This window comes from Lasioglossum baleicum, chromosome 3 (assembly GCF_051020765.1).
Source record: "Lasioglossum baleicum chromosome 3, iyLasBale1, whole genome shotgun sequence".
Lineage (NCBI taxonomy): Eukaryota > Metazoa > Arthropoda > Insecta > Hymenoptera > Halictidae > Lasioglossum > Lasioglossum baleicum.
In genome coordinates this window covers 1,913,749-1,937,866 of record NC_134931.1, presented here as the reverse complement: position 1 = coordinate 1,937,866, position 24,118 = coordinate 1,913,749, and the positions used below count along the sequence as shown (strand labels likewise).

At 45.2% G+C, this 24,118-nt stretch overlaps 1 protein-coding gene across 2 annotated transcripts in view; it reads left to right on the top strand.

Annotated features, from left to right (window-relative positions):
• Jing (AE binding protein 2 jing) overlaps positions 1–24,118 on the top strand; it is a 179,334-nt gene that overhangs the window by 146,425 nt on the left and 8,791 nt on the right. The window contains exons 2-5 of one of the 2 annotated variants that reach the window (XM_076420223.1): positions 19,527–19,929; positions 20,901–21,226; positions 22,044–22,587; positions 23,455–23,634. In XM_076420223.1, the coding sequence (XP_076276338.1) occupies positions 19,527–19,929; positions 20,901–21,226; positions 22,044–22,587; positions 23,455–23,634 (1,453 nt within the window). The remainder of the gene's footprint in view (positions 1–19,526; positions 19,930–20,900; positions 21,227–22,043; positions 22,588–23,454; positions 23,635–24,118) is intronic. The other variant, XM_076420224.1, reaches the window with a different exon arrangement.

The window sequence follows — 24,118 nt, the reverse complement described above, 5'->3', positions numbered from 1 at the left end:
TACGATTGCTCTCTCATCTTGGCGAATTAATTGATCGCGTCGATTGTTCCTCGACGAGAAGTAGGAGCGGAGGCGGAAGAAGGGTTGTGCCACGGCTCTTGGCCCGTTTGAATCGCAGAGGATGCCTCGGATCGAGAGGATGTCTCGAATCGAGAGGGCCGTCCATTCGAATCAAAGGACACCGCATTATTTCGGGAATAAAATTCCGCGCCTTTGTTACCGGTACGGGGAGAACACCGAAATACGCTGCATTCGCTTTTGGGATGCAACTCGGCGCCTCTTGCGGGCACAGAACAATTTTAGCTAAGTGATCGTTAGATCGCGAATATTCATGCAGAATAAAAATGTGTTCTTTTCATTTGTTATACAAATGCACAACATCCGCAGCTTGACCACAGAGCAGTTGCAAATTTAAATCAGCTGGATTTAATATGGATTTAATAATTACAAGTCAGTTTATTTTAATTTAGAATGTAATACTTATTAATATTGGTTTTCAAAGTATTCAAAAAGAGGAAATATAATGAAATGATAACTGTCGAAAATATATTTTGAGAATATCCATTACGGAGGCATTAATAAATTATATTCCAATATACAGTTAGGAGCAAAACTGATCACACACACTTTAAATCAGAATAACTTTTTTACGAATGGACCAAACGACTTCAATTTCTCTGCAAGGCTAGATGAATTAGTTTAGTAAATGACGTCTAATAAATACGTTGAAAAAATGCATTTGGTCGGAATTGTGAAAAACAAGCTGGGCCTTTTTTAGCTGGGCCAATAACGAAAATTTAAAAGATGTGTTTGGTCAACTTGTATAAATTATATATGCTCCGAAAATTTCATTGAAATTGGTTAATTGGTTTACGAGTTATAATCGATCAAAAGTGATAAAAAATTGCAATTTTCAAGATGTTTAGCCTTTTTACCACTTGTGATCGATTATAACTCGTAAACCAATTAACCAATTTCAATGAAATGTTCGGAGCGTATATAATTTATACAAGCTGACCAAACACATCTTTTAAATTTTCGTTATTAGCCTAGTTAAAAAGTTGTAAAAATCAATTTTTACTATTGTTATTCACAATTCATTTACAAGTCATTTACTAAACTAATTCATCTAGCCTTACAGAGAAATTGAAGTCGTTTGGTCCATTCATAAAAAAGTTATTCTGATTTAAAGTGTGTGTGATAAGTTTTGCTCTTAACTGTATATTATAAAATATGAAAGAAAACGAAGTTTACCGATCCTTCCCGAATGGACCTTTAAATTGGTTGTATGGGTTGTCTCTCTCTCACTCTTTGCTCCGATCATGATTATTTTTTCGAAAATCGGCGAACCACCGAGAAACAGCAGTTCTGTATCGAATACATAGAGACTCGAGTAGAATACAGTTAAGGGACGAGAGGAACTCGCAGTCCGTCGACATCGCGGGCAGAATGCGAGCGTGCCTGCACTGTGAATCACGCTTAAAAAGGAGAGAAGAGCGTCGCTCGACGTCCTGGTCACCGAAAATCGGGCTGGTCGGTCTCGATCGGGCCAAAAGGAAGCGAGTGCGCGGTTCGTGACCGTAAAGAGAGGAGAGAAGAGTGTTTAGAGGGCCTCGCCGCACCGGAGAGGCTGGAACGAGAACAAGAGGAACGAGAGGAAGAGAGCCGCGGTTGTTCTAAGTATAGGAGGACGAGGTGTACACGAGGCCGAGGCTGGAGCATCGAGTCGAATACCAAGTAGTCTCTGTAACGAATCCGTATGCGGGGACCGGCACGCTGATGCAGATGTCGATGCGGTTAACGATAGCCTGGATCGTGTCGCGCGATACAACGGAACCGAAACAGAATCGATCGGGAACCGAAGAATTTCTTCCAGCTAGCAACTTGGCGCGCGGAGATCTGTACCGCGATTCCGCTCCGATCTTCTTCATCGAAGCCGATCTCTCCTCTCGATAACCTGATCGTACAAATTGCGAGACGTTCAAACTAGAGATCCCTTATTTCACGTGTACACTTGGTCTGTCCGGAAAGTGTCCGGCCTTGTACTGCAGCGGGTGGAAGTATCATCCCTGGTTAATATTGCCCGTTAGAAGCCACAACTTTCTTCCAGCGATCCTCCCACTTGCGGAAACACTCCTTAAAATCATCTTCAGGGGTAGCGAACAGCTGCCTCGTCGTATTCTGTTTTATTGCTTCTACGTCCGCAAATCTTTGTCCTTTGAGAGGTTTCTTCATTTTGGGGAACAACCAGAAGTCACGAGGAGCTAGATCAGGACTGTACGGAGAACAAGAATGCCCAAGTTTCTGGCAAAATTTAATGCTTATCTGTTGTTCCACACGTTCGGCCATTATAATACGCGACGCTCACTTCACTCGACGCTTACAAAACTGCGTATCCTTTTCAAATTATTACAAGGTCGCCTCTAACACAAACATGCGCTATCCGCCTTAGCCCAGTTAGTAACGAAGATATGTATAAGCAAAGGTCGGATACTTTCCGGACAGACCACGTATAAACACACGTGGTACGTGAACCGTGTATGTAGTAGGAAAAAATTTAAGGATCCGCGTACACGCGGATCTGCGAATACAGATCCGTTCGGCATGTTCGAGTCCGACAGCTGATGCGGTATTGTTTCTCGATCAAAATTATTCGTACTACACAGTTCACGTACTATTGTACGTGCATACGTGTATTTTAGGACACGTTAAAAACCGCGATCTCTAGATCAAACATAGTCCTCGACTAGACGGACGATGAGACAGTCCAACAAGATTTTTGTTTTACGTGAAGAAAGTTCACGTGGAGTAGTTTACATGCACAAGAGTTTCGATCGTTTCTGATCGACTTCCAGCTTGTTTGTCCGCTTCGATTGCCCATAGAAGGGTTAAAACACGCTGCATTGTTTGCCAATCCGCCTTACCGTCTGTTTCGTTCAGAGCCGGGCATCAGTGTTTCGCGCGCATCAACGTTAGCGTCGTTGCTAAGCGATGGTAACGCATTGCGCAAACACTGGTCAATTACAGGCGAAGCTCTAATTAAATGCAACGCATCGGAGCTGCTCTCTGGGCCCGCTTCGCAAGGGCAGACTTCGCGGCACCGATGAACCTGCCGCGTTACATCTGAAATTACTACCTGCGTCCATGGGAATTTCGACTTCGCGATTCGACGAGGACGTTCGAGAATTTCTGTTGGCAGGTTGCAATTTTGTTGTCCCCCGTTCGCGAATTGCAGGCGGTATTGTTTCTGAAACCTTGTTGCGAATGCTGCAGTGTTCGTTCGCTCGACATGTTCGCGGACTAAAGAATTTTTAAAATGGAAAATAAAATTGTGCACCTCAGAAGACGAAGTTTAATTTCAAATTTATCATGGTGGATTTATTAGACCTTTCGGAAAGTCATTTCGTTTTCTCCAGGGAAAGCGAAGGCAATTTTTTACCATTTAGAATAAGTTTTATGACATTTTGTTCCACGATCTTTTTGAGATTTTTCAGGCAACTTAATGATCCGCGATACTTGTAGAATTTTTATTTAACTCCTGCTGCCCACAGTCGTTGCAAAACATTTTTATTTTGCATAAAGATTCGCAGTCCAGTAGTGACAAATGGAAGCAATGTCATTGCTACACGAAAAACGAAATTACTTTCCGAGAGACCTAATATTTTCCATTTTGAGGGAACTCTTGGGATAAACATTTCTTGGCTGATAATTCGGGTTCGGAGTGATCCCCGATTCTGGAAGATCGGTGGAAAGGCGAGGCAATCGCGATTGTTTCTCGCGAAACGGCGCTCGCCTCGAGGGAGCCGCGGTTAATTTAGAGATCACTAAATCTAGACCGCCACGCCGCGCCGCGCGCAAGCGATGGAACAGCGGAACGGTGGCGAAAGTAAGCTCGAAGCGGGAAGTATAATCCTCCGTGTGTCGACGACCTCTCCGACTAATATTACGCGATGGCATTGCTAGCCAGCCGGTTTAATAACACCGGCGCATCTGACAGGTTCAATTTTTCAACGCGCTTTCGACTGCGCCGGCAACTTTTTAGTCACGCGATAATTTGATCAGCCGTTTACTCGACGCCTCGTTACTTCGACCAGTTAAAACGCGGAAAAAAGACGTCGACGAGCCGCGAGTCGCACGAGATTTTATCCTAGACAGAACTAGTAATGTCGGCAATTTACCGTTTAACACGTTGGTTGCCGAGGTGCCATAAAGTCGATGCAATTTACCTGAATCTGTTGAGCACGGACGTTATCAAAGTGTAAGCACCAAAATGAATGTAGACAGGTATACAGGGTGATTCTGGGAACTAAGGCAGGTTACTGCTCTTTTTAAGTGAAAATAGAAACAAATGACACAGCAAAAAATTATATCTAACTTCCAACGACCTTATTTTTTATGTGGATGCTTTTATCCTTTAACGCAACCCAATTTTTTGGTTAAACCAATCGATCCCTTTTATTAGCCTACGTACAAAAGTACTAACATTTCGATGTTCTCGGGTTAGTATTTTTATAGGGAAGATAATAACAGGGACCGATTGGTTTAACCTGAAAATTGGGTTGCGTTAAAAAATAAAGTGCAATTGCACCTGGCGGGTGCATCGGTGCGCCCACGTAAAAAATAAGGTCACAGGAAGTTAGAACGCATTGTGATATATGATTTTTTCCTGTATAATTTGTTTCTATTTTTACTTTAAAAAGAGCAGTAACTTGTCCCAGTTTCCAGAATCATTCTGTATAATAGATATCAATTTTTGTTCTTCTGAATAGTAAAATATGTTTAAAAAGTACTTGCTAGTGAACGTAGAACAATTTTCGTCTTCGCAACCGCGAGGAGATTGAACGTGAAAACTGAAAGTTAGCTTCCAATCGGAGAGGGTGCGAGCGCAGCAGCGGGGACCCGGTCGGCGGCATAAAGAGACCGGATAATTATCTGCGAAATCGCGGGCGACGCTAATGAATTCGGTGAGTTTAAACGGCACTCGAACGCCGGACGATAATAACCGTTCGTCCTGTGGCAGGGGCGGGTCGTTTTTTCCAAGGAGCGGGTCAGTCGCGCGGGAACGCGTGGGCCGGCGTAATTGGCCGACGATAATCGTAAAATCCCGACGAAAAAGCTCCGGGCCGCGGCTACCGGTCGGCGGCCCGCCGAGCCGCGCATCGCGCAGATGTACTTTCACGATCTGGCGAGTCGCGCGACGCGGGAAAAAAGTCGACGCACGATCGTGGTCGGTTCGGCTATAAAACGCGGAATGGGAATAGCGGCTCCGCGCGGTTCCTCGCCGACAGGACAAAAGGGAACAACAACGCGTTTCGGACGCGTGCTGCTCGACAAACACCCTCGTTGCGTGTCAACGCCTCGTAACCGGCCGAACGTAAACTTTGTTCTCCGCGGAGGCTCTCGGAACTCTTTGTGCCGGTCTCTAAAGAGTGCTCACCGAGGGTAAGTAAGTTGGAAATACTTTCCGTTCTCCGCGCGCCGTTTTTGTTCGTCCTGATACGCGAGCCTTTGACCTTTTAATGACCAGCTTTTAGCAGGAGGGCCTAACCCTCGTCTCCTTCTAACCCCTCCCCTCCCCTCTCTGCCTCTCTCTGCCACTCTCTTTCTTTCTCTTTTCTTCCTTTCCGCTTCGCGTTTAACTCTCGTGAAACGAAAGGAGTCTTTTGTACGCTCGCGTACGAGGGTGAACGGAGAGCGAACGGGGTCTGGATCGACTACTCGAATCACCTGATCTTCGCGTATATCTTGACAACTTTAACTATGGTACTCTTTGTAATTCGAACGTACAATCTCCGACACTCGATCGCCCATGTTTCATGCTTCCTGCTCCGTCACTTCTAGCGTTCGTTCCACTGTGCCGCGAGCCCTGCTTTTAGGAAGCAGTGGTTTCATTGTCTCGGCTGTTTAGAGTGCTTTAGAAGGCGAAGCTTAGTTTTCCCAACTGCTCAGAATGCCCCGAGTAGGCGTGATTTGTTTGCGCCTGCCCACCACAGAGTTCTGGGGCGTGGCTCGCCACCCCACCCTGTAGAGTGGTCCGAGCAGGCGTGGTTTCCTTGCCCCCAATATAAAGAGTGCTATTAGGAGGTGTGGTTTCTGTGCCCTCAATATAAATAGTGCTATTAGGAAGCGTGGTTTCTGTGCCCCCAATATAAAGAGTGCTATTAGGAGGCGTGGTTTCTGTGCCCCCTCTGCGTAGAGTGTCTCGAGAGGTGTGACTTTTCCGTTGACAATTTGAATACTAGCCAGAGTATGTGTGGCTTCTTTGCTCCTTCTGTACAGAGTGCCTTGGGGAGGCGTGGTTTCGTGGCCCCACTTTGTAAATTACTCCTAGTGGGCGTGAAATATTTTTTCCGTGTAATCGTGACGGAAGGTCACGGATATTCTAATTAGTCGCGATATCCCGAATCATTCCGTGATATCGCGCGCGCGTGGCTGCCCGCTCGCAGCAAGCGCAAGATTTACGAGTCTCCGCCTCGCGGAAGATTCACGGCAGGTTGCGTTTTTCGCGGAACCGTCGACATAAACCGCCAGAACGTTTTCGCGGAAGCTCGTCTTTCTCCCGCGATTCTACACGGTTCGAGGATTTCCGACGCTTTGAGCCTTTGAACCGGATACACGGATCCCGACAAACGTTGCACCGTTCGTATAGAAATTAACTGTTAGATCTTCAGTGTCCCTCCCGACATAGGATATACAGGCTGAGTCCCATAAAATGACGACATTAAACAACTGTTGCGATCTATTTCTTGTCACTTTTCATTTTTGGCTGTCACCTTCAGTTTTTAAATGGAATGCCCAATTTTTGTCTTCGAATTCGGATGAAGTGCCAAATTCTCCTTAAAAAAGTATTGCAGCAAACGTGGCTTAAAATTTGTATAATTCCTAAAATTTGTGAGACACATTTTATGTCGAGCAATGCTTGAACCACATGCAAAGTAACAATAAACAGATTGTAGAACTGTTTGTCGCCCTGGAAACCATGCAACATTTGTTTGAAGAACTTCTTCGTGCAACAAGTAACATAGGAGTTATTATATTATGAACACGCCTCCAATGATAGTATCTAGTAATTTGCGAGAGGATTTTCAAAATATCCCAAACGAACAAGTTAAAATAGTAACCTAAATAGTAGAGTAAGCGTTCGTCTACACACCGAGCTGCTTCACGGCGAAGTTACCACCTATATTTAGACAGCAGTTTTCCCATTCTTTCCATCGATCTGAGCTTCAACAGTGGTTGTAGACTGTGCTGAGATTAGGTTAGTCCAGGGTTCGAAACTGCACCAGTCTTGCTCGAAATAATTAGCAATATAAACATGGACAATTTTGCAGAATTTTCCTAAAGAATAGACTCACCAAAGTTTTCGAGTCTTTGATTATTCTCGAAGCTGGCCAATTTGGGCTCCGAAAAGTTCGATTTGAATCGAAGGGCGGTTCGAGGGGCGGGTCGTCGACGGCTACCATCATCCCCCAGCGTTTCCCACGAGACAGTAGACAGCAGACAGCGCTTGGTCCTCCCGTTAGAGGGCAGCGACTCGTCAACGACCGATTCGAGAACGACTCAAAGGGCGAGGACGTTCCTTTGAGCGATCGTGCTCGACTCTCGAGCCCTCTCGCTGGATATTATTCTAGCGAACCGTTTAAATATATTCGTTGGAGAGCACCGGGCACTCGAGAGGAGGTACCCGCCAGGACTCGCCCGATCGCTGGGTTCCCGTCGGATACCAAGATCGTTGTTTAATGGTCGCAATAATGACGGCTAAATTACCAGCTAACGAACGGGGGATTGTTTTCCAAGTAGCCAGCTGTCGAACCGACATTCAAACATCGCCGGTTAAAATTACACCGCCTCTATCCGCGTTACAAGCGGCCATTATCATTCGAATAGTTACTCCATTATCGGCCTCGGCTCGGTTCGAATTTATCGGGACGACACCCGCAACCTGTCATCGATTTTACCGCGAGCCATTTTATATTTAATATTTAAATATACCAGTAAATGATAATAATATAGATAAAGTACCGGGTGTTTCATATTTCATGGTACAAATTAGGTCAGGTCGAAAATCGAGAATAACGAAATTGCGTGGGAAGCTTCGTTTTCAAGAAAATTAAGTTTAAGTATCAGTCGAGTAAGTAACCAAGATGCTGTTGCGACCGTGTCTGTACATGGTACAAAGCCAGGGCTTGTTTCTAACCCTGTTAGTTGTAAACAGCCCTGACATCGTGCCATTTAGAAACATGATCGCAATATCGTTGTAGAGATTTTCTGATTAATAAATTCAAAAAATGAAAGTACATACGTATTTATTTATCTCAAGAGAGTTGCTTCCAAGTGTGTAATCAATAGACTGCGGATCTTTATGCAAAATAAAAAATGTTCGTATTGAATACAAGACCGAAGAACACAGGAGCGAAATAAAAGTTCTTTCTTCTTTTGATTATCTGATTAAGCTGAGACCAATACCCTGACGTCTTTAAATCTTTTTAATATGTCCACTGCTTTAAATGGTGCTTACCCATTTTTGTCATAAATGTTTAGTAATTAATTTTAAATGTTCTTAATGGGTGAAATTGCCAAAAATATATGCACCCATTAAAAAAGAACATTATCACGGTCGAACCCTCATGGTTAAAATACAGTTCTAATTGAAAGATTAATACAAGAAACACCGAAAGTACAATCGACGTCAGTGATGTGATCTCGAGACAGAACGAAGGGTCGAGATGGACCCAGCATCACGAGTTCCCGACAAGAGTCTCCGATTGACAAGGGAAGCTCTCGATTTGGCGAATCATCGGCGCAAAAAGAGCCACTCGCGACTCGTACGGAAATTTCGAAGATTAATCGGCCGTCGAGGCGAATCGACTCGCCGGAAACGTGACCTAACAAGGGAAGTTTCTTGGCTGAGCTCGGCCCGCGAGTATTAATTTCCCCCCAGTCGATGGCTCGGCCCTCGAGTCAAGTTTTTACGTGGCGAGCTCCGTTGTAATAGCTTCCAGATGGATTGCAGCTCGCAGCCCCCCATCGTCGTCGCGTCTGCGAGAAAGGGGTGTCGATCGACCCTCTCATTCCTCGAAGTCGAAAAGAATCCGAACGGCTTAACCCATTTGCATCATTAGCGTGTACTGGCTGCCCCAGAAAATCTGCTACATACAAACGCAAACCTACTACTACAACGAAAAAGTACAAATTACTCGAACGCAAAATGTTTTTTCCTCTCCGTAATTTGTCTAGTGAAATATACGAAAAAAGGGGCTGCTGACGGCGGCATTATTTCTCATTTTTCTTCCGTACGATGCAAACGAGTTAAGCCATGGGGATAGCCGGGGTCAAGTTCATAAATTTTGATGCGACTCGCGTTATCTCTCGTTACCCTGCGGGATTATCGTCTTGGAGGAATTTCTTGCGCTGCGGCGGAAGTATTCAAGAGCCGCCGGAACGAACCGGACTTTTCCACACCCTTTCGGGGACTCGATCCTTTCCACCCTTTTCGAGGGTGAAAGGGAGAGGGACGGATTCTGTGCCGGTGTTGTGCGCGCGGTCGCGTGACCATGTCGAGGACCACCGGATTGGGCGTAGGTCAGTTACGCAACGCTGCTGTGACGGCCATCGAATCTCCACCCCCGCATCGGCCATCCGTTCACTGCACTCCCGTTCGAATCCTCGTAAAAATCGAACGATGCCACAGTGGTTCAGAATCGCCAAAACGTAGCTAGAAGTCAATTTTTCAACTTTCTCGAAAATTTGAAATTTATGCCAATGGGTTCTTAGAATTTTCCTGACTGTTCATGTGTTATTATAATTTTGAGTTTATTTTACTTTGAATACAATCATTTTCAAGGATCTCCAAGGATTGTTTGAATTACCTATCCGCCATGACACAAATTAGTTAGCTGTAATTTAAAATAGTATACACATTAGAAGAACTTTTTTTAAGCCTACTGTTATTATTGTATTATCTTCAACCCACTAAACATATTAAGAAAGAAAATAAGTTTCTATTTCACTCCAGTTTGTTGCAATTCAGGTAGAAAATTTTCATTTTGCTTAAAGATCCGCTGTCTGATAAATCAGCGATCCGAAAACCGACGGAATACCGATTTTCAACAAAATTTGACGGTGTTGGATCTGTTTCTGCTGAGCAAAATTTTAACCCCTTCTAGTCAGAAAATACATTCTGCCCGCTTAAAGGGATTGTTGACATTCTTTTTGTCGCTAAGTTGACACAACTGTCCTCTATACTCACGCGGAGTTTGAGCGTCAATTGTTATTTAGTTTGTTTAGAGTGCGCCATTTGTCAGTTCATCTCAAGTGTGTTTTGCGATTTTTACACTGGATAAAAATATCGAACAAATAATCCGTCTTAAATTTTGCATTGCAAATGGAATTTCGTGAACCGAAGCGCTGAAAATGTTACATAAAGCTTACGGTGAATCGACTTTATCAAAGACACGTGCGTATGAATGGTACAGTGCATTTAAAAGCGGTCGAGATGTGCTGGAAGATTTGCAAACTCATTGGTTTTGCACCACGATAACGCACCATCTCACAAGGCTATCATTGTGAACGAATTTCTGGCCAAAAACTCAACAAATCTTATCGAGCAGCCCCACCGTATTCCCCTGATATGGCTCCGGCTGATTTTTTTCTTTTTCCAAAACTCAAATTACCACTTCGAGGCACCCGTTTTCAGTCGATAGATGACATAAAAGAGAATTCGCGGCGAGTACTGAAGTTGATTCCAAAAAATGCGTTTAAAAAATGTTTTGATGATTGGGTTATTCGTTGGCATAAGTGTATTATTTAGAATAATACATATTTGGTGTTTCATTGACCAATTCCCGGTACTTTTTTGACAGAATGTTGTCAATTCCCAATAAATTGAAATGAAATTCCATTTTATCGCAGTCAGTGATTCCGAAACGCCTTGTGACCGATCAGAAAGAGGCTTGAAAGTTGCCCGACAGCCCCACGGCCGGTTCCGGCGCGGAACATTGTGTGGAAAGATCGGATCTCGTTTTCGAGGATGGAGATCGAGGCTGGCAGAGAGGTCTGTCTAAATCCTGGGATTACCGGGGGTTAGGTAGCATGAAAAATTTAAGAGAATTGATGGGAATCGACCGATGCGATGGGCGGTTCCGTCGTCTTTTCCGGAACAAAGAAGGAAATCGCCGGATGGCGGGGGTGTCTGTCAAGATGGCCGACTGGTACGCTGTACCACGCGGCGACACGCCGCTTGGGGGTTGACCTTTTCTGCGAGAGCTGAAGATTTCCTGGCCGAGATACCAGACGTCGAATCCGTGAATAATAGAAGTCCTTCGACGGTGAAAGCCGACAACGAGACATCTGCTTCCCGGACGCTCGCGCGCGCGCGTTTTCTTACAAAATCAGTCGCGGGGGAAGGTGAGGGAAAAATGGCGCAGGAAATTCGCATTCTTGCCCCTGTATTCTCGTAATTCTGTGTCCATTCGCACGAACAGCGCGTTGCTAGATCAGTATTTATTTGCGAGTTGGAGAGGAGATCTTTCTGCAAAATATAAAAACCGTCTGTAAGATTCCCCAGAATTGCTGAACAGGAGATCAGGAGTTTGAATCGTCCAGTTCATCGCCGGTATATTCAAGCGACAAATCAACCTGCGAAGTTCCCAGTCGCAGTACCAGGAAATGTTTATTGAGTTGCGACAGGAGTCTCGCGAAGACTGATAAGTTAAATTTATACTTAAAAGCTAGAAGTACCGTGGTAACTTTCGGCGAGATTCCAAACCGGCCTCTTCGAACATTTCCTCGTTGGAAGCCGTCGAGAGGCTCGAACAGCTCAGGAACTCGTCAGATCGAATTCGAAACCGAAACGTCCGGCTTTCATTCGGAGAGATCATGCTCGCGGCTGTCGCTCGTTGTCCACCGGCTGCGGCAGTTGGTTCTAGCTGTGAATATAACTCGAGGTATTTAGGTGAGCATGCATTTCCGCCGGCCTGCGCTCGACGAGGACGTTCAGAGGAAAGAGCGAAGGAGAGGACGATACACGCGCGGACGCCACCGTTACTCCGACGGAGATAGAGCGCTAGAGCAGCTAGCTAGCGATGGGACTGACACCGTCGTAACACATCCGAAACAGAGTCACAATGATGTTGAACGAAAAGGTCAAGAAACCTGGAAACTTCCAAAGAATAATTAATGCAGCCGCTAACTTTGGAAAACTGGAACGCAGGGAAGTTGAAGCGGGTCGATGAATAATTTCTTCCCGATTTCAAGTCCTCAAAATAAGTTCTTAGTTAGCCATGATAGGGCCAATAAAACGTAGACTCCAGTGCATAAGTCGCCCGATACTTATTCAAACTCGGATGCAGATGTTTTTTTTGTTATTATGACATGAAAATGGTACTTTCTAGTGTAGAGAACATGTGAATGAAATCTGACCAGAATATCCTGTATTTTCTAAATTTTAATTATTATTCTTGTATTTTCTAATTTTTTTAATTAAGTGGGGCAATTGTTCTCCAATTTCTCAACTTTTTTTTGCCCACATTTATTCAAATAGTATATGTATATATTTAATTTTGCATTCGAATTTTATCGTATAAAACAGAGCTACATCTAATCAAAATAAAACAATAAAATCAAGCTGGCAGCTTGTATTCTTCAATTGTCATTTTGTTGAAGATAGTTAAGTGTCCGATGATTTATGGACGGGAGTATAGCTACTCGCAACTATGTATTCAGGGCGAATCTATTCACAATAGGTACTGGGCTATAAGTGGAGCGCCGAGAAGTTAAACGATAGGTCGATGAATAATTTCTTCTTGGTTTCTCAAGATAAGTTCTTAGTTATCCACGATAGGTCTAATGAGAAAACTACACAAAGTCAATCTAGCAACTGCACTGGGCTATAGCTCTGTCTCTATTGCAGATAGAGAGGAACAACAAAGAGCAACTTTGTTGTTTGCATTGGTACATCTTGAACAAGCAATCACACATAAAACAGCTCGGGGATAGAAACTTAGCCGACGAACAATGCAAACATTACTCCTCAGCAATATTTTCGATCCTCGATAAAAAGTTTAGCCCGGCGAAGCAGAGTGAGCCTGTAGTCTTAAAAATGGTCCGTCTGGTAGGGGTTAAACCACAGCACCCTCCTGAGTCGTTGAACAAGGCTCAGGTGCGAGGCCCAGGTTACCGAGGGCGAGAAGGTCTTTTGGTGGCGGTACCTGCGATCAATTACACCCCCGCGAGAGTAATCGAGTCGAGCTGGAGAGAGGTCGATAGCTCGTGCGAGGGCGTCATTCCCATCGCTAGTCGTCGCTTCGTAGCTGGTTGCCTGTCGACAAAGACGGGGAACAGGCTGGCTAGAGGATAGACGGAAAGGATAGACAGACAGCGAGGGAAGAAAGGAGTGGGGAGAAGAGGAGAGGAGGACAATGAGAGGAGGAGAAGAGGGGGCGAGTAGACCAGCGAGAGTGAGTAGCGAGAGGAAAAGCGGGGTGCGGGGGACGGAGAGCAAGCGAGAAAATACTGTCGGAGGAAAGCGGAGAGGGGACCAACGAGAGCGAGAGACAGAGAGAGAGAGGAGGGGAAGCGGAGTTTGAGAAAGGGCGGGAGCGAAGGACGCGCTGGAACGAGCAGGATAGATTTCCCGGGGAGGGAGCGAGAGGGCTCGAACGGAATTCTAAGAGCCCGAGCGACGAGGACGCAGCTCGCAACAGGGAACACGGGGAACCAGGATAGAATTCGGACGGGGACTAGGGAGTAAAGGGGGCACGGACAGGGACGACGCCTCGGCGACGCGACCAACCACCTGGGGGATGAACAGAGACCGAACAGGGATGACGGCGCGGCGCGGGATCCTGGTGGGGGTGGGCGGCTGCGAGACACAGGGAATTAAGGAACACAAGAGGGAAAGGCTAAACAAGGGGATGCGAAACAGAGAGAGGAGGACAAAAGAGGCGCGGTGCTTGTTGAACTGGAAGAATGAAAGGGCGGATAAAAATGGCAGAATTGCCGGAAGAATCCGCTGATAAGAGCAGCGGAGAGGGACAGGTGCAACGGTACCGATGGCTGCGCGATTCGTCCCCGTGAAAAAAATTGTTTTCGACGAAGCTCGTAGACTCTCGAGGAAAATAGGCGTACATTTTGGTTGGCTGTACCCGCGGGCCTTTGTTGGATGCCTAGCTCTTTGCACCTTTAGTGATCTTACACTTTTCGCTGGAAAAGATGCGATCATCCTGCAGAGAGTTAATGTCCGGTTCTAAAGTTGACGAAGAAGGATGGAGAAGTTTGCGAAAAGCAGTCGCAGGACTCTGTTTCCGCGTTTCCCATCCGGAGAACAGTTTTCGATCGAACGTGCGAGCGAGGCTTCGTCGGCAACACGGAAAAATCGAAAGGAAAGGGGCGAGACGCGGAGGAAGAAGAGCGACAGTGAACTAGACAAGGGATCCCGAGAGTGAAACGGCCGCTCTGCTAAGTAGTAAAAGCGCGACGGATAGAGAAAGCCCGAGAGAGGAGGGACAGCGCTGGCGAAACGGTACGGGGAAAATAAGAGAAGAGCGTGTTGTAGATAGCGGGGCGGAGAGAGACGAGACACCGTGTGCTGAGAGAACAGAGGAGAGAGAAGGGTGTGCGGTGCTCGATAGAAGCGTGTCGACGTGTGCGAGCATCGTCGGAGCCTTGGTGCACCACCGAGCGGAGGAGCCACCTGCAAGGACGATGCAATCGACCAGATGCACCGCGATCCCCAGGAACCTGGGATCCTCGGAGATCCATCGATCCGGGCTTTTATCCTTTGCTTGCGCCTACAATACCCTAAATTTCCTATCACGTTCAACGACACTGTGATCGTTGCATTTCATAGTGCCTGCGAATATTATCAAGTTATCATAATTGTGGAAAAGTGCATCTCTCTATATTTTTATATTTGACCTGCCCATTTTGGTTACAGATGCATAAAATCCGCGGTCTAGTTATTACGTTAACACATTCATTTCTGATCGGGTCGTTTCTGACGCAGATGCTCGGAGAGTTCGTGGCTCTTTGCAAAATTTATGTAATATGTTCGAAATACTACTGTAACCTTTCAATCAACTAATGTGTCTGACACCTGAAATATATCTATTATTATCTATCCGAAGAGAGATGTCGAACCATTTAGGTCTTACTCGTTTGTCGAGCGATTAAAATGATTAGAGTAAATTAGAAAATCCGACAGTCACTGGCGAAAGACACGATCGTGCCAAATCTGTCCTTTACAAGATCTACTGTAGAATCCGCGTGAATGATCGAAATGGAGCATGGTAACGCTCGCACTATTAGAAAAACCGATGACAAGCTGTCGCCGTAAATTCTCGCGGAACGACGCGACGCTCGGAGACAAACATCGGAGAAGGATGAACAGAGTGCGAGAGAGGAGAGATGAAGGAAGAGAGAACGAGAAGGAGAGGAAGAGTGAAAGGAGGCCGTTCGCGCGCGGTTTTCGCGGCCGAAGATATTTTCGGAGGCGTATTCGTGCCGGGCCGAGCCGGGACGTCACGGAAGAAAGAAAGACACTGACCTTTCCACATTACGATTCCTTTCCGACATTGCGTTTACGCAACGACGCACTTCGCCGGCCGAGGAACCGGAGGCCAGCCGGCTGAGTACCGGAGAGAAAGAGAGCGAGAGAGAAAGAGACATGGCCGGCCGTTCATTAAACCCCGGCCGGCTGAATGACGGTCATTGTGCCATGAAATTCCTCTTTTTATCGATCCTCGAATCTCTTTCGGGCCGAGGGAGCCCCGGGTACACGACAAAGCCTCGCATCGATCCGTGATCCCCCGTGTGTCTACCTGGATCCTTCGTCTCGCCTCGTCTCTTCGCTTCTCTATGCTCCTATCGCTCGTTTCCGCTCGAAATCTACTTCCCCAGGCTCTGCCGAGGTAAACGTTCCACCAGAGCAGCGCGAGAACTGTCTAAATATTTCGTCTGCCGGCCGACGATAACGACCAGTCGCCAACGAACAAACCGGAAGCATGCAGCACTCCGAGAATCCCATGGATCTCACCCTTAAAACTGCCTTTCAAAACCAGGGGCTGTTTTAAGAGCTAACGAGCACTTGCGAGCTCCATACTGCCGACCTTTCCGCGTCCCTGGCTTCTGTTGGCCTGCAAAGCACTAGCAAACGTACACCGAACTTGATCATTGTTGCTCTGTTCCTTGCAAATTCTACTTGGAAATTAGCAATCTTGCGACACCGAATAAGAGAATATTCAATGACCAGGAAAAATCCAATCACCAATTTAGCTTGTCGATCGACTATGATCTAACCCACTCCTTAATTATAACAAGACAGTGGATTTTAGGCATTTATGGCGAAAATGAATAGGTGCAATTTGAAAGAGTAAATTCATTGGAAGAATTAGAAAATACTCTTATATTCAGTTCACACCAGTTCGTTGCAACTCAGTTAGAAAACTTATATCTTGCATAAAGTTCCGCTGTCTGCTCATATACGAATCTAAAAAATTTATTTTCAAGAAAGATATTAAGAAAGCATATAAAGAAAATAAATTTACATTTCACTCCAGTTCGTTGCGATTCAGCCAGAAAATGTTCATCTTGCATAAGATCCACTGTCTAATCCATTAAGAGACACACATTTTTTATTCATATTTACCTATAATCTACAATTTCACCGACAGTTTAATCCGCCCGATTCCACTGCAACGTCTAGCACACACCGCGAGGATCAGCCTGGTACAAAAGTTATCGGAAACGATCGTAATCGCGTACACTCCGGGCAGCTTCGTTTCTGATCCGTTGTCGGTGGAATTTCCGATGTTTTCGGAGGTTGAATCGCCGAGGCCGGTGATCGATCGTTGTCCGGTCGAATCTCGAACCTCGATGCGACACAGTTTCGACAGACCGAGAGCCAGCGTAATTCGACTGCGAACCGTTTCGTGGCTGATCGATGCACCGGCCAACTCTCTCGTTCGATCCGGAACCGAGGGAAACGGTGCAGGTTTGCATCGAGCGCGTTTACTATCAAACGCTCTATCGATCCGGTCGCGAAACACGCACGCGTTCGACTCCGCTTCGATGCGAATCGATTATTCGCGGACTAAGCAATGATCTAGCGAAACGTTGCACTCGCTGCAACGACGTGCAACTCGCCGAAAGAATTATGCGAGCTGCAAGGAAATTCGACGGAAACCGCAAGCCACTTCACGCGATCTTGAAGGAATTTCGATCTATTTACTATTGTCATTGATTTAAGTGTTAAGGCAATGCTGATCTTATACAAACTATAATAATTACAGAATAATTTCTTCTTCTGAAAGGTGCGAATAATTGAATAATTTCCTTGATTTCCGAATAAATGATTTTCCACGAAAGGATCAGAACCGTAATTGAAAAGTCTCCTCGAATGATATAACTTTCCTGAAACGCACGAATGTCTGAACCTACAAATGACCGGGTTCTTATTTTAGATTGGACGAAACGATGGAAATGAAGAAAAACAGAGAATTAATTGCAGTTGCATTTTACAGAGACGTTGGGATTTAATATTTAGATCCGTTGCGTTGAAGGTCCATTCGTAACGTTGATAGTCCGCATCGTTGAGCAACGGGTTCCGTTTCAATCGTGGAAACAAGAAGACTCAAAGTCGCGGCCTCGCGTGGATTCCACGCTAACGAAGGCGGGATAATATTCGTTTGCTCGTAGCTACGGAAACGATACTCGTCGCACAGCGGTGTTCTTTTTCGTTCTCGTCGACGAAACGCGAACCACAGCCATGCCACACGTGTTTCGAGGGAACCGGCTCGTGTAACGCAGGTGCCCTCGTCCACCAAGGCTGTCCCTTTCGCGAGCTTAACGCACTTACCAGGGCAAAATTTCAACAGCTAGACAAAACAAAAATCTTCGTCACCTTCATTACCTCACTTCGTGTTTGGAAGAAATGAAGTTCGATTCCCTCGCAAGGAAGTTAGGAAGAACTTGTGAAACTATTCGCGTGCGAAGTGAAGTACGCTGGAAAATTCTGAGTTTCCTTCGAGCAAAGAGTTCTTCAAGAGCAACAAGAGACATCGAGAGGAAGTTCGAGCGAGTCTGTTACATTTACGTGGAAGTAATTCTGAAGAATTCGTGTTCGCTAGTTATCCGGGATCCTTTTAGGCGAGTTACGTGCAAATCTGTCGAGGATGAGCGAGCCCGAGGATCGTGGCCCCGACGGGCTCCCGAAACGACGGGCCAATTACCAATGTCTGACCCTGTAATTAGGTTCGCGCTGCTGGTAATATCGTTACCCGGTAAGCGTTGCAATTTCCCCGTGGCCGTATCCGTCCTCTCCAAGCCGGGCCGTCGATTTCAAGAAAACATCGCGGAACTTAGACTTTCTCTCTCTCTCTCTCTCCCTCGAATTGCCTAATATTCTTGTTTGCCCTCCGGCGCAACTAGACCTATTTTTACTTACTAGTTTCTTTTCGCGAAACCTTGATCCCTAGATTCCTGTGTCCGGGAAGAAACGCGTTGATTTAGTGGAGAGGCGGATCCTCTTCTCCACCCACGTCTCTTTTTGCAATGCCCTCGCGATCGATCGGTCTGCTTCTCAGCCAAATAGCCAGCCGGTTCCAATCGGGTTCGATGGAAGGTTGGAATGAAACTTCCTCGGTATGTGTTTACGAAAAGCTCCCGGAGCTTTCTCGCGATCATCCATCGACGTCTATCGGTTGCCTGGAAGGTCGATCGGACGAGAAACAGAGATTCGTCGTCTCTGACCCACATCGGGTATCCGTTCATTGATTACTCCGATGGTCTAGCCTCTAGAAGTGTGTTAAAAAATAAAGGGAACTTTCATATTTCGGAAGAAATTTTATCTATTCGTCTACGTGAATGTTATCCCCTTCAAAATAGTCTCCATTGGATATTACTAAACTGTACGGATCTTTATGCAAAATCAAAATATTCTACATCAATTGTGGGAAGTAGTAGTTACATAAAAATTCGTTTCACCCCTTGGTAGTCTTTCCACGTTGAGAACAACACAACCATATCCTTGGACTTTTCATTTTTTTCACCGTTTTATAAATATCTGCAGTCTAGATATTACACACCTATGCCAGCGCTTATCCTCGAAACACTTTTGGAACTCGATCTCTGGGATAGCTTTCTCAGCTTCAGCTCTTTCAGCGATGCGGGTTTAGTCTCATCTATGCTTGAAAAACGACGGCTCTTTACAGTTCTCTTTATTTTTGGGAACAAATAAAAATTACACGGGGCCATGTCTGAGTGCGAGGAGGTGCATTATCATTAGCAAAACAATCAATCTCTGACCCTACCAAAACACATATGCAACCTTCTCGAATGCGACAACTAATGTACAGACACTTTTCAGACATGTTTACCAATACAATAACAAAAAATGTGAATCGAATTAATACAAGGCTTTACAAAAATCGATTTTCCTTGAACAAAGGATCCCCGAGTCCTCTTAAGATAGATTTTGAAGAGCACGTTTGGGAAGTGTGTTATATGGATCGATTTGGTTCTTTTTCCAGTGGCGTGGCAGTGTCTTGCGGGGAGTGCAGCAGCAGCGGTACCAGCGACATCACGGAGCCTGGTTCCCCGTGTAGCACGAGCAGCGACGAGGGGGTAGCGATACGTGGCGCCTCAGCCAGTCCACTTCCGTCTTTGCCCAAGCTGGCGCCGTCCTCGCAGATCGGCACCAGGCCCCAGTGGCCCTGGACCCCGCCGTTGGCGGCCACCGCGTGCTCGACCTACAAGAGGCTCAAAGGCGAGCCCGAGGCTGGCGCTGTACCGAGGTCCGGGGCCGCGGATCCCACCTTCAGGGGAATCAGCAAGTCCAGCATCACCAAGCCGAACGCCGGACACCATCATCACGAGTCCCAGGGAAAGATCACCGAGTACTTCAAAACTCAGATCAAACCGCAACAGTCCAAGGTAACGTCCTCTTTCGACAGTGTCCCTCCACCGAATCATCCAACTATACATTCTAGCTTTTTCTTCTTGAGAATAGAGGATGCCAATAAAGACTATCACTAGAGGACATACAGCCTATAATTATGAAAGTGGTCCAAGTGAAAATTTAATAAAAATCAGTTTATCAGTTAAATTAATTCAATGTAATTTTTACGATATTGTCAAAAATGAATCGTTAGATGCTCTTGTTATATCAACGTTATATGGAGTCCATTTAGTGTTAATTATTATGGAAGTGGTTTAAGTCGAAGATATTAAAGAAATGAGTTTATCAGTTAAATTAATTCAATGTAATTTTTACGATATTGTCAAAAATGAATCGTTAGATTTATCCATTTAGTGTTAATCATTAAGTGGTTTAAGTCGGAAATATTAAAAGAATGAGTTTATCAGTTATTACTGTAGGATTTATGGGGCTTCATCAATAACTTCCTTTCTTAACAGTTGTTGATAGTGAACAATGAACTTTTACAATGAACACATTCTACTCGTCACGCGTTTGCTAACATTTTATAAAATTTCATAAAAGTCTAAAATAATAAAAATGCATTACTTTTTACAAATAATTAATAAATGTAAATGAATAATTTCATTAAAATTTTTGTTTCTAATAAATATTAAGTACTTATAGGAAATTCAGTTAATTTTGAAAATGGCTCAGGTCAATTCACAAACTTTCGAAACATTTTCGTATGAAATAATTATGGGCACATATTTAAACGCACAAGTCGATCTTGAAACTTTTGTGAGAGGCATTAAATTAAGAACATTGAATTAAGAACATATTTCAACATCTGAACTAAACAAGTATGTATTATAGCTAAATGAGTAGCCTGATAATGCCGAAAGTCCTGAGTGTGCTGATGAGGATTGCTCCCAGCGTGTCTTTCAAGCGAAGAGCAGAGAGTTACGATTTACTTATGGGTCCCCAGATCAAGAAGAGCAGCGAGGCGATGTCGGTGCTGATCGCGAAGAGCACGTCGGAGTTCAGGAGGCCACCCACGGTGCAGAGGAACAAGGGAGGTTTAGCGAAATACCTGGGCACCGTCTCTCCGAACGGTCGAGGCAACGCCTCCAGCAACGATTGGGAAGTCCGGACCCTGACGATGTCGCCGCCGCCGACGAAGAAAACGCCGCCGGTAATCGTTCCGCGGGCCAATGGTAAGATGGACAAGAAGTTACCGAAACCAGTGCCCAGTCTACCCATCTCGAATGACGTATTGAAGAACATACCGAGCTGCAAGATCTCGTCGATCAGGTAGGTGATGGTTCGACCAGGGATGCCGAGTTAAAGGGATACTGGTAAAATGGTCGGAAACCCTGAAGTGTATCGAATCACTGACATCGATCGAGGTACGGAACACCTTATGAGCATACAAGTTCACCTCAGTTTTCACAGTCATTTCCGTTTAGTCGTCTTTTTCGTTATGAAAATTGTTTTTTTTCCTTACCTATATGTATACTTACAGTAGCGGACAAAAGTTTAAGACCACTCTAAAGAAGACGATAACTTTTTTAATATTGCACTATACGATTTGAACTTTTTTGGGAAGCTAGAGCAATTAGTTTACTAAAGAATGTGAAAAGAAATTTTTTAAAAAATTGCAATTGATCGGAATTGTTAAAAAAAATACTAAAAGTTGACATTTCTAACTTTTTTATGTGGGCCTATATTGAAAATTTAAAAAATACGTTTTGTAGATCTGTGTCAATTAAACATATTCTGAAAATTTCGTCAAAATCAGTCGACGTTGCAATGAGCTACAAACGTTTAAAGATGGTAAAAATTGCAGATTTTCACGATTTATTGCCGAAAATCTTGACTTCTAGTATCTTTTCAACGATTCCGATCAATTGCAATTTTAAAAGAAAATTTTTTTTCACATCCTTTAGTAAACTAATTGCTCTAGCTTCCGAAAAAAAGTTCAAATCGTATAGTGCAATATTAAAAAAGTTATCGTCTTCGTTAGAGCGGTCTTAAACTTTTGTCCGCTACTGTATCTTCGCGATAGAATATCTCTGTAACTGAGGAGACAGTGGAACGTTGAACGAACAGACTGTAATCTCTAATTCAGTTCCTTGCTACCGTGTAGGTTGACATCGTCGGTCGAGGCGAGCCCGAACTCGAAGACGGTGTCGCAACAATCGACGCCGACGCCGGCTACCACCACCGAGGCGACGACCTTGGACTTCAAGGGTTGCATTCTCGCGAAACCGCACGTCAACGAGAACAACAACCTGACGAACGGCTGCGCCGCAGGGATCTTGGGATCTTTGAGGTCGCAGGGCAGTCAGGATCTGTTGTCGAGGCTGCAGGTACCCGAGGACACCGAGGCCAAAGTGACGCAGGTTGTACCAGCGGACGAGGACGACGTCGAGGAAGAAGAGGAGGATTCACGGAGCAGCGAGTCGAGGAGCAGCGAATCCAGAAGCTGCGAGTCGAGGAGCAGCGAGTCCAAACCACCATTGTCGCCGATACTCTCAGCGCCGACCACTATACGGTTTCCAGCTAGGGAACCGGAGAAAGACAGGCAGCAAACCACTGATAGCGGGGTCTGTCGGTGGGACAAGTGCGAGGAGAGCTTCGAATCCAGCGGAGAACTGCTGGAACATTTACAGGTACGGATAAGACGACGGATAAGCGTGTTATCATTACGAAACAACAGCTCAAGGTCGCCTTGGTATGTTATTAATTATTAGTAGACTCCGGATCTTTTTGAAAAATTAGTATGTTCTGCATTCATTGTGGGAAATAAGAATAATTAATAACTTTGTTGCATTTTAAAAATAACATTAAAGTATTCTTAAATACTTCTTCGAACTTCTTCATAAATGCATAAAGATCCGCAGTCTAATTATTAGATTGTGTGTATCGGTTAATACACTCCTCAAAAGAATTAAGGAATCACTTCTGCGGACCCGAAAAATTGCTCCCACTTTACGTGATCATCCCGTAAAAAATTACTGTATCGATATCGTTAAACAATGGTTTGGAAGCCTGAAACCTCTAGTTTCAGATGCTCTGTTTCAAATGGTTGCTATGTTGGTATTTTACAAAGTTATAGCGAGATGAAGACAACATTGACGGTTAACAAAAATTTTGAGTTATGATCACGTAAAGTGGGAGCAATTTTTCGGGTTCGCAGAAGTGATCCCTTAATTCTTTTGAGGAGTATATGTATCAACTTTTGTTTGAAACATCTTCCGATACCGCGAGCAGACGATGAATAAATTCAAGTGACTCGCGCGGTACAAGAATCGTCTACTTGCTATCGAAACGGAGAAATGCCAGCGTAAGAGAAACGAGTTCGACCTTGTATCGAGTTGCTCAGCTGTCCGAGTAACACCAAGTTGTTGCTGAGCTCGAAATTTCGTAATCAATATCTGCTACCGCGTATGCACTATGTGTGCACGCCGTGTTCATTAGTCTCGGGTCCGTCGGTTCGAGCCGGAAACTGAGAGACTTGGTTGCAAACTTTGTCGCAGGCGGCGCACATCAACACGCAGACGGGCGGTGACAACTTCGTCTGCCAATGGCAAGGCTGCAAGGTGCAAGGGAGGAGTTCCTGTTCGAGGAGGTGGTTGGAGCGGCACGTGCTGTCCCACGGAGGCAACAAACCGTTCCGGTGCATCGTGGATGGCTGCGGCAGCAGGTTCAGCTCTCAGGTATAGAGTTGTATCTCGGTTACCACTCGCGGTATTCCCAGCGAATGTTGAAAAGTGCGCGAAAACTGTCTTCACGTGCGCCATGTCTATTGTGAATTGTTTCCGAATCGTTCGACGGTGCTCGAACACAAACATACACGAACAGGTTCTGGTCCCCTTTTCGTGTTGACAGCGAACTCATGGATGATCAAACACAACCAATACACGAACTAATCCTATTCTTTCTCTTCCCATAAGCGTCAAACTGACAACGCTAGAGGACGATGTTCCTCTGTGTTGTTGACGCTCAAGACGTTCGGTAATGTATCAAGGGTTTGAATCAGAGACCAGAGAAGACTGTTGTGACTTTCGTTTCCATTGGGCGGTCACTGACCGCGCCAATGTCTGCGTGTACTGTCTGGTTCGAATCTCTGGACTGTAAGTCTGTAAGACAAACTCGGACAAAATAGTCACCGGACACATCCGCGTTTGTCCGCTCGTCTGA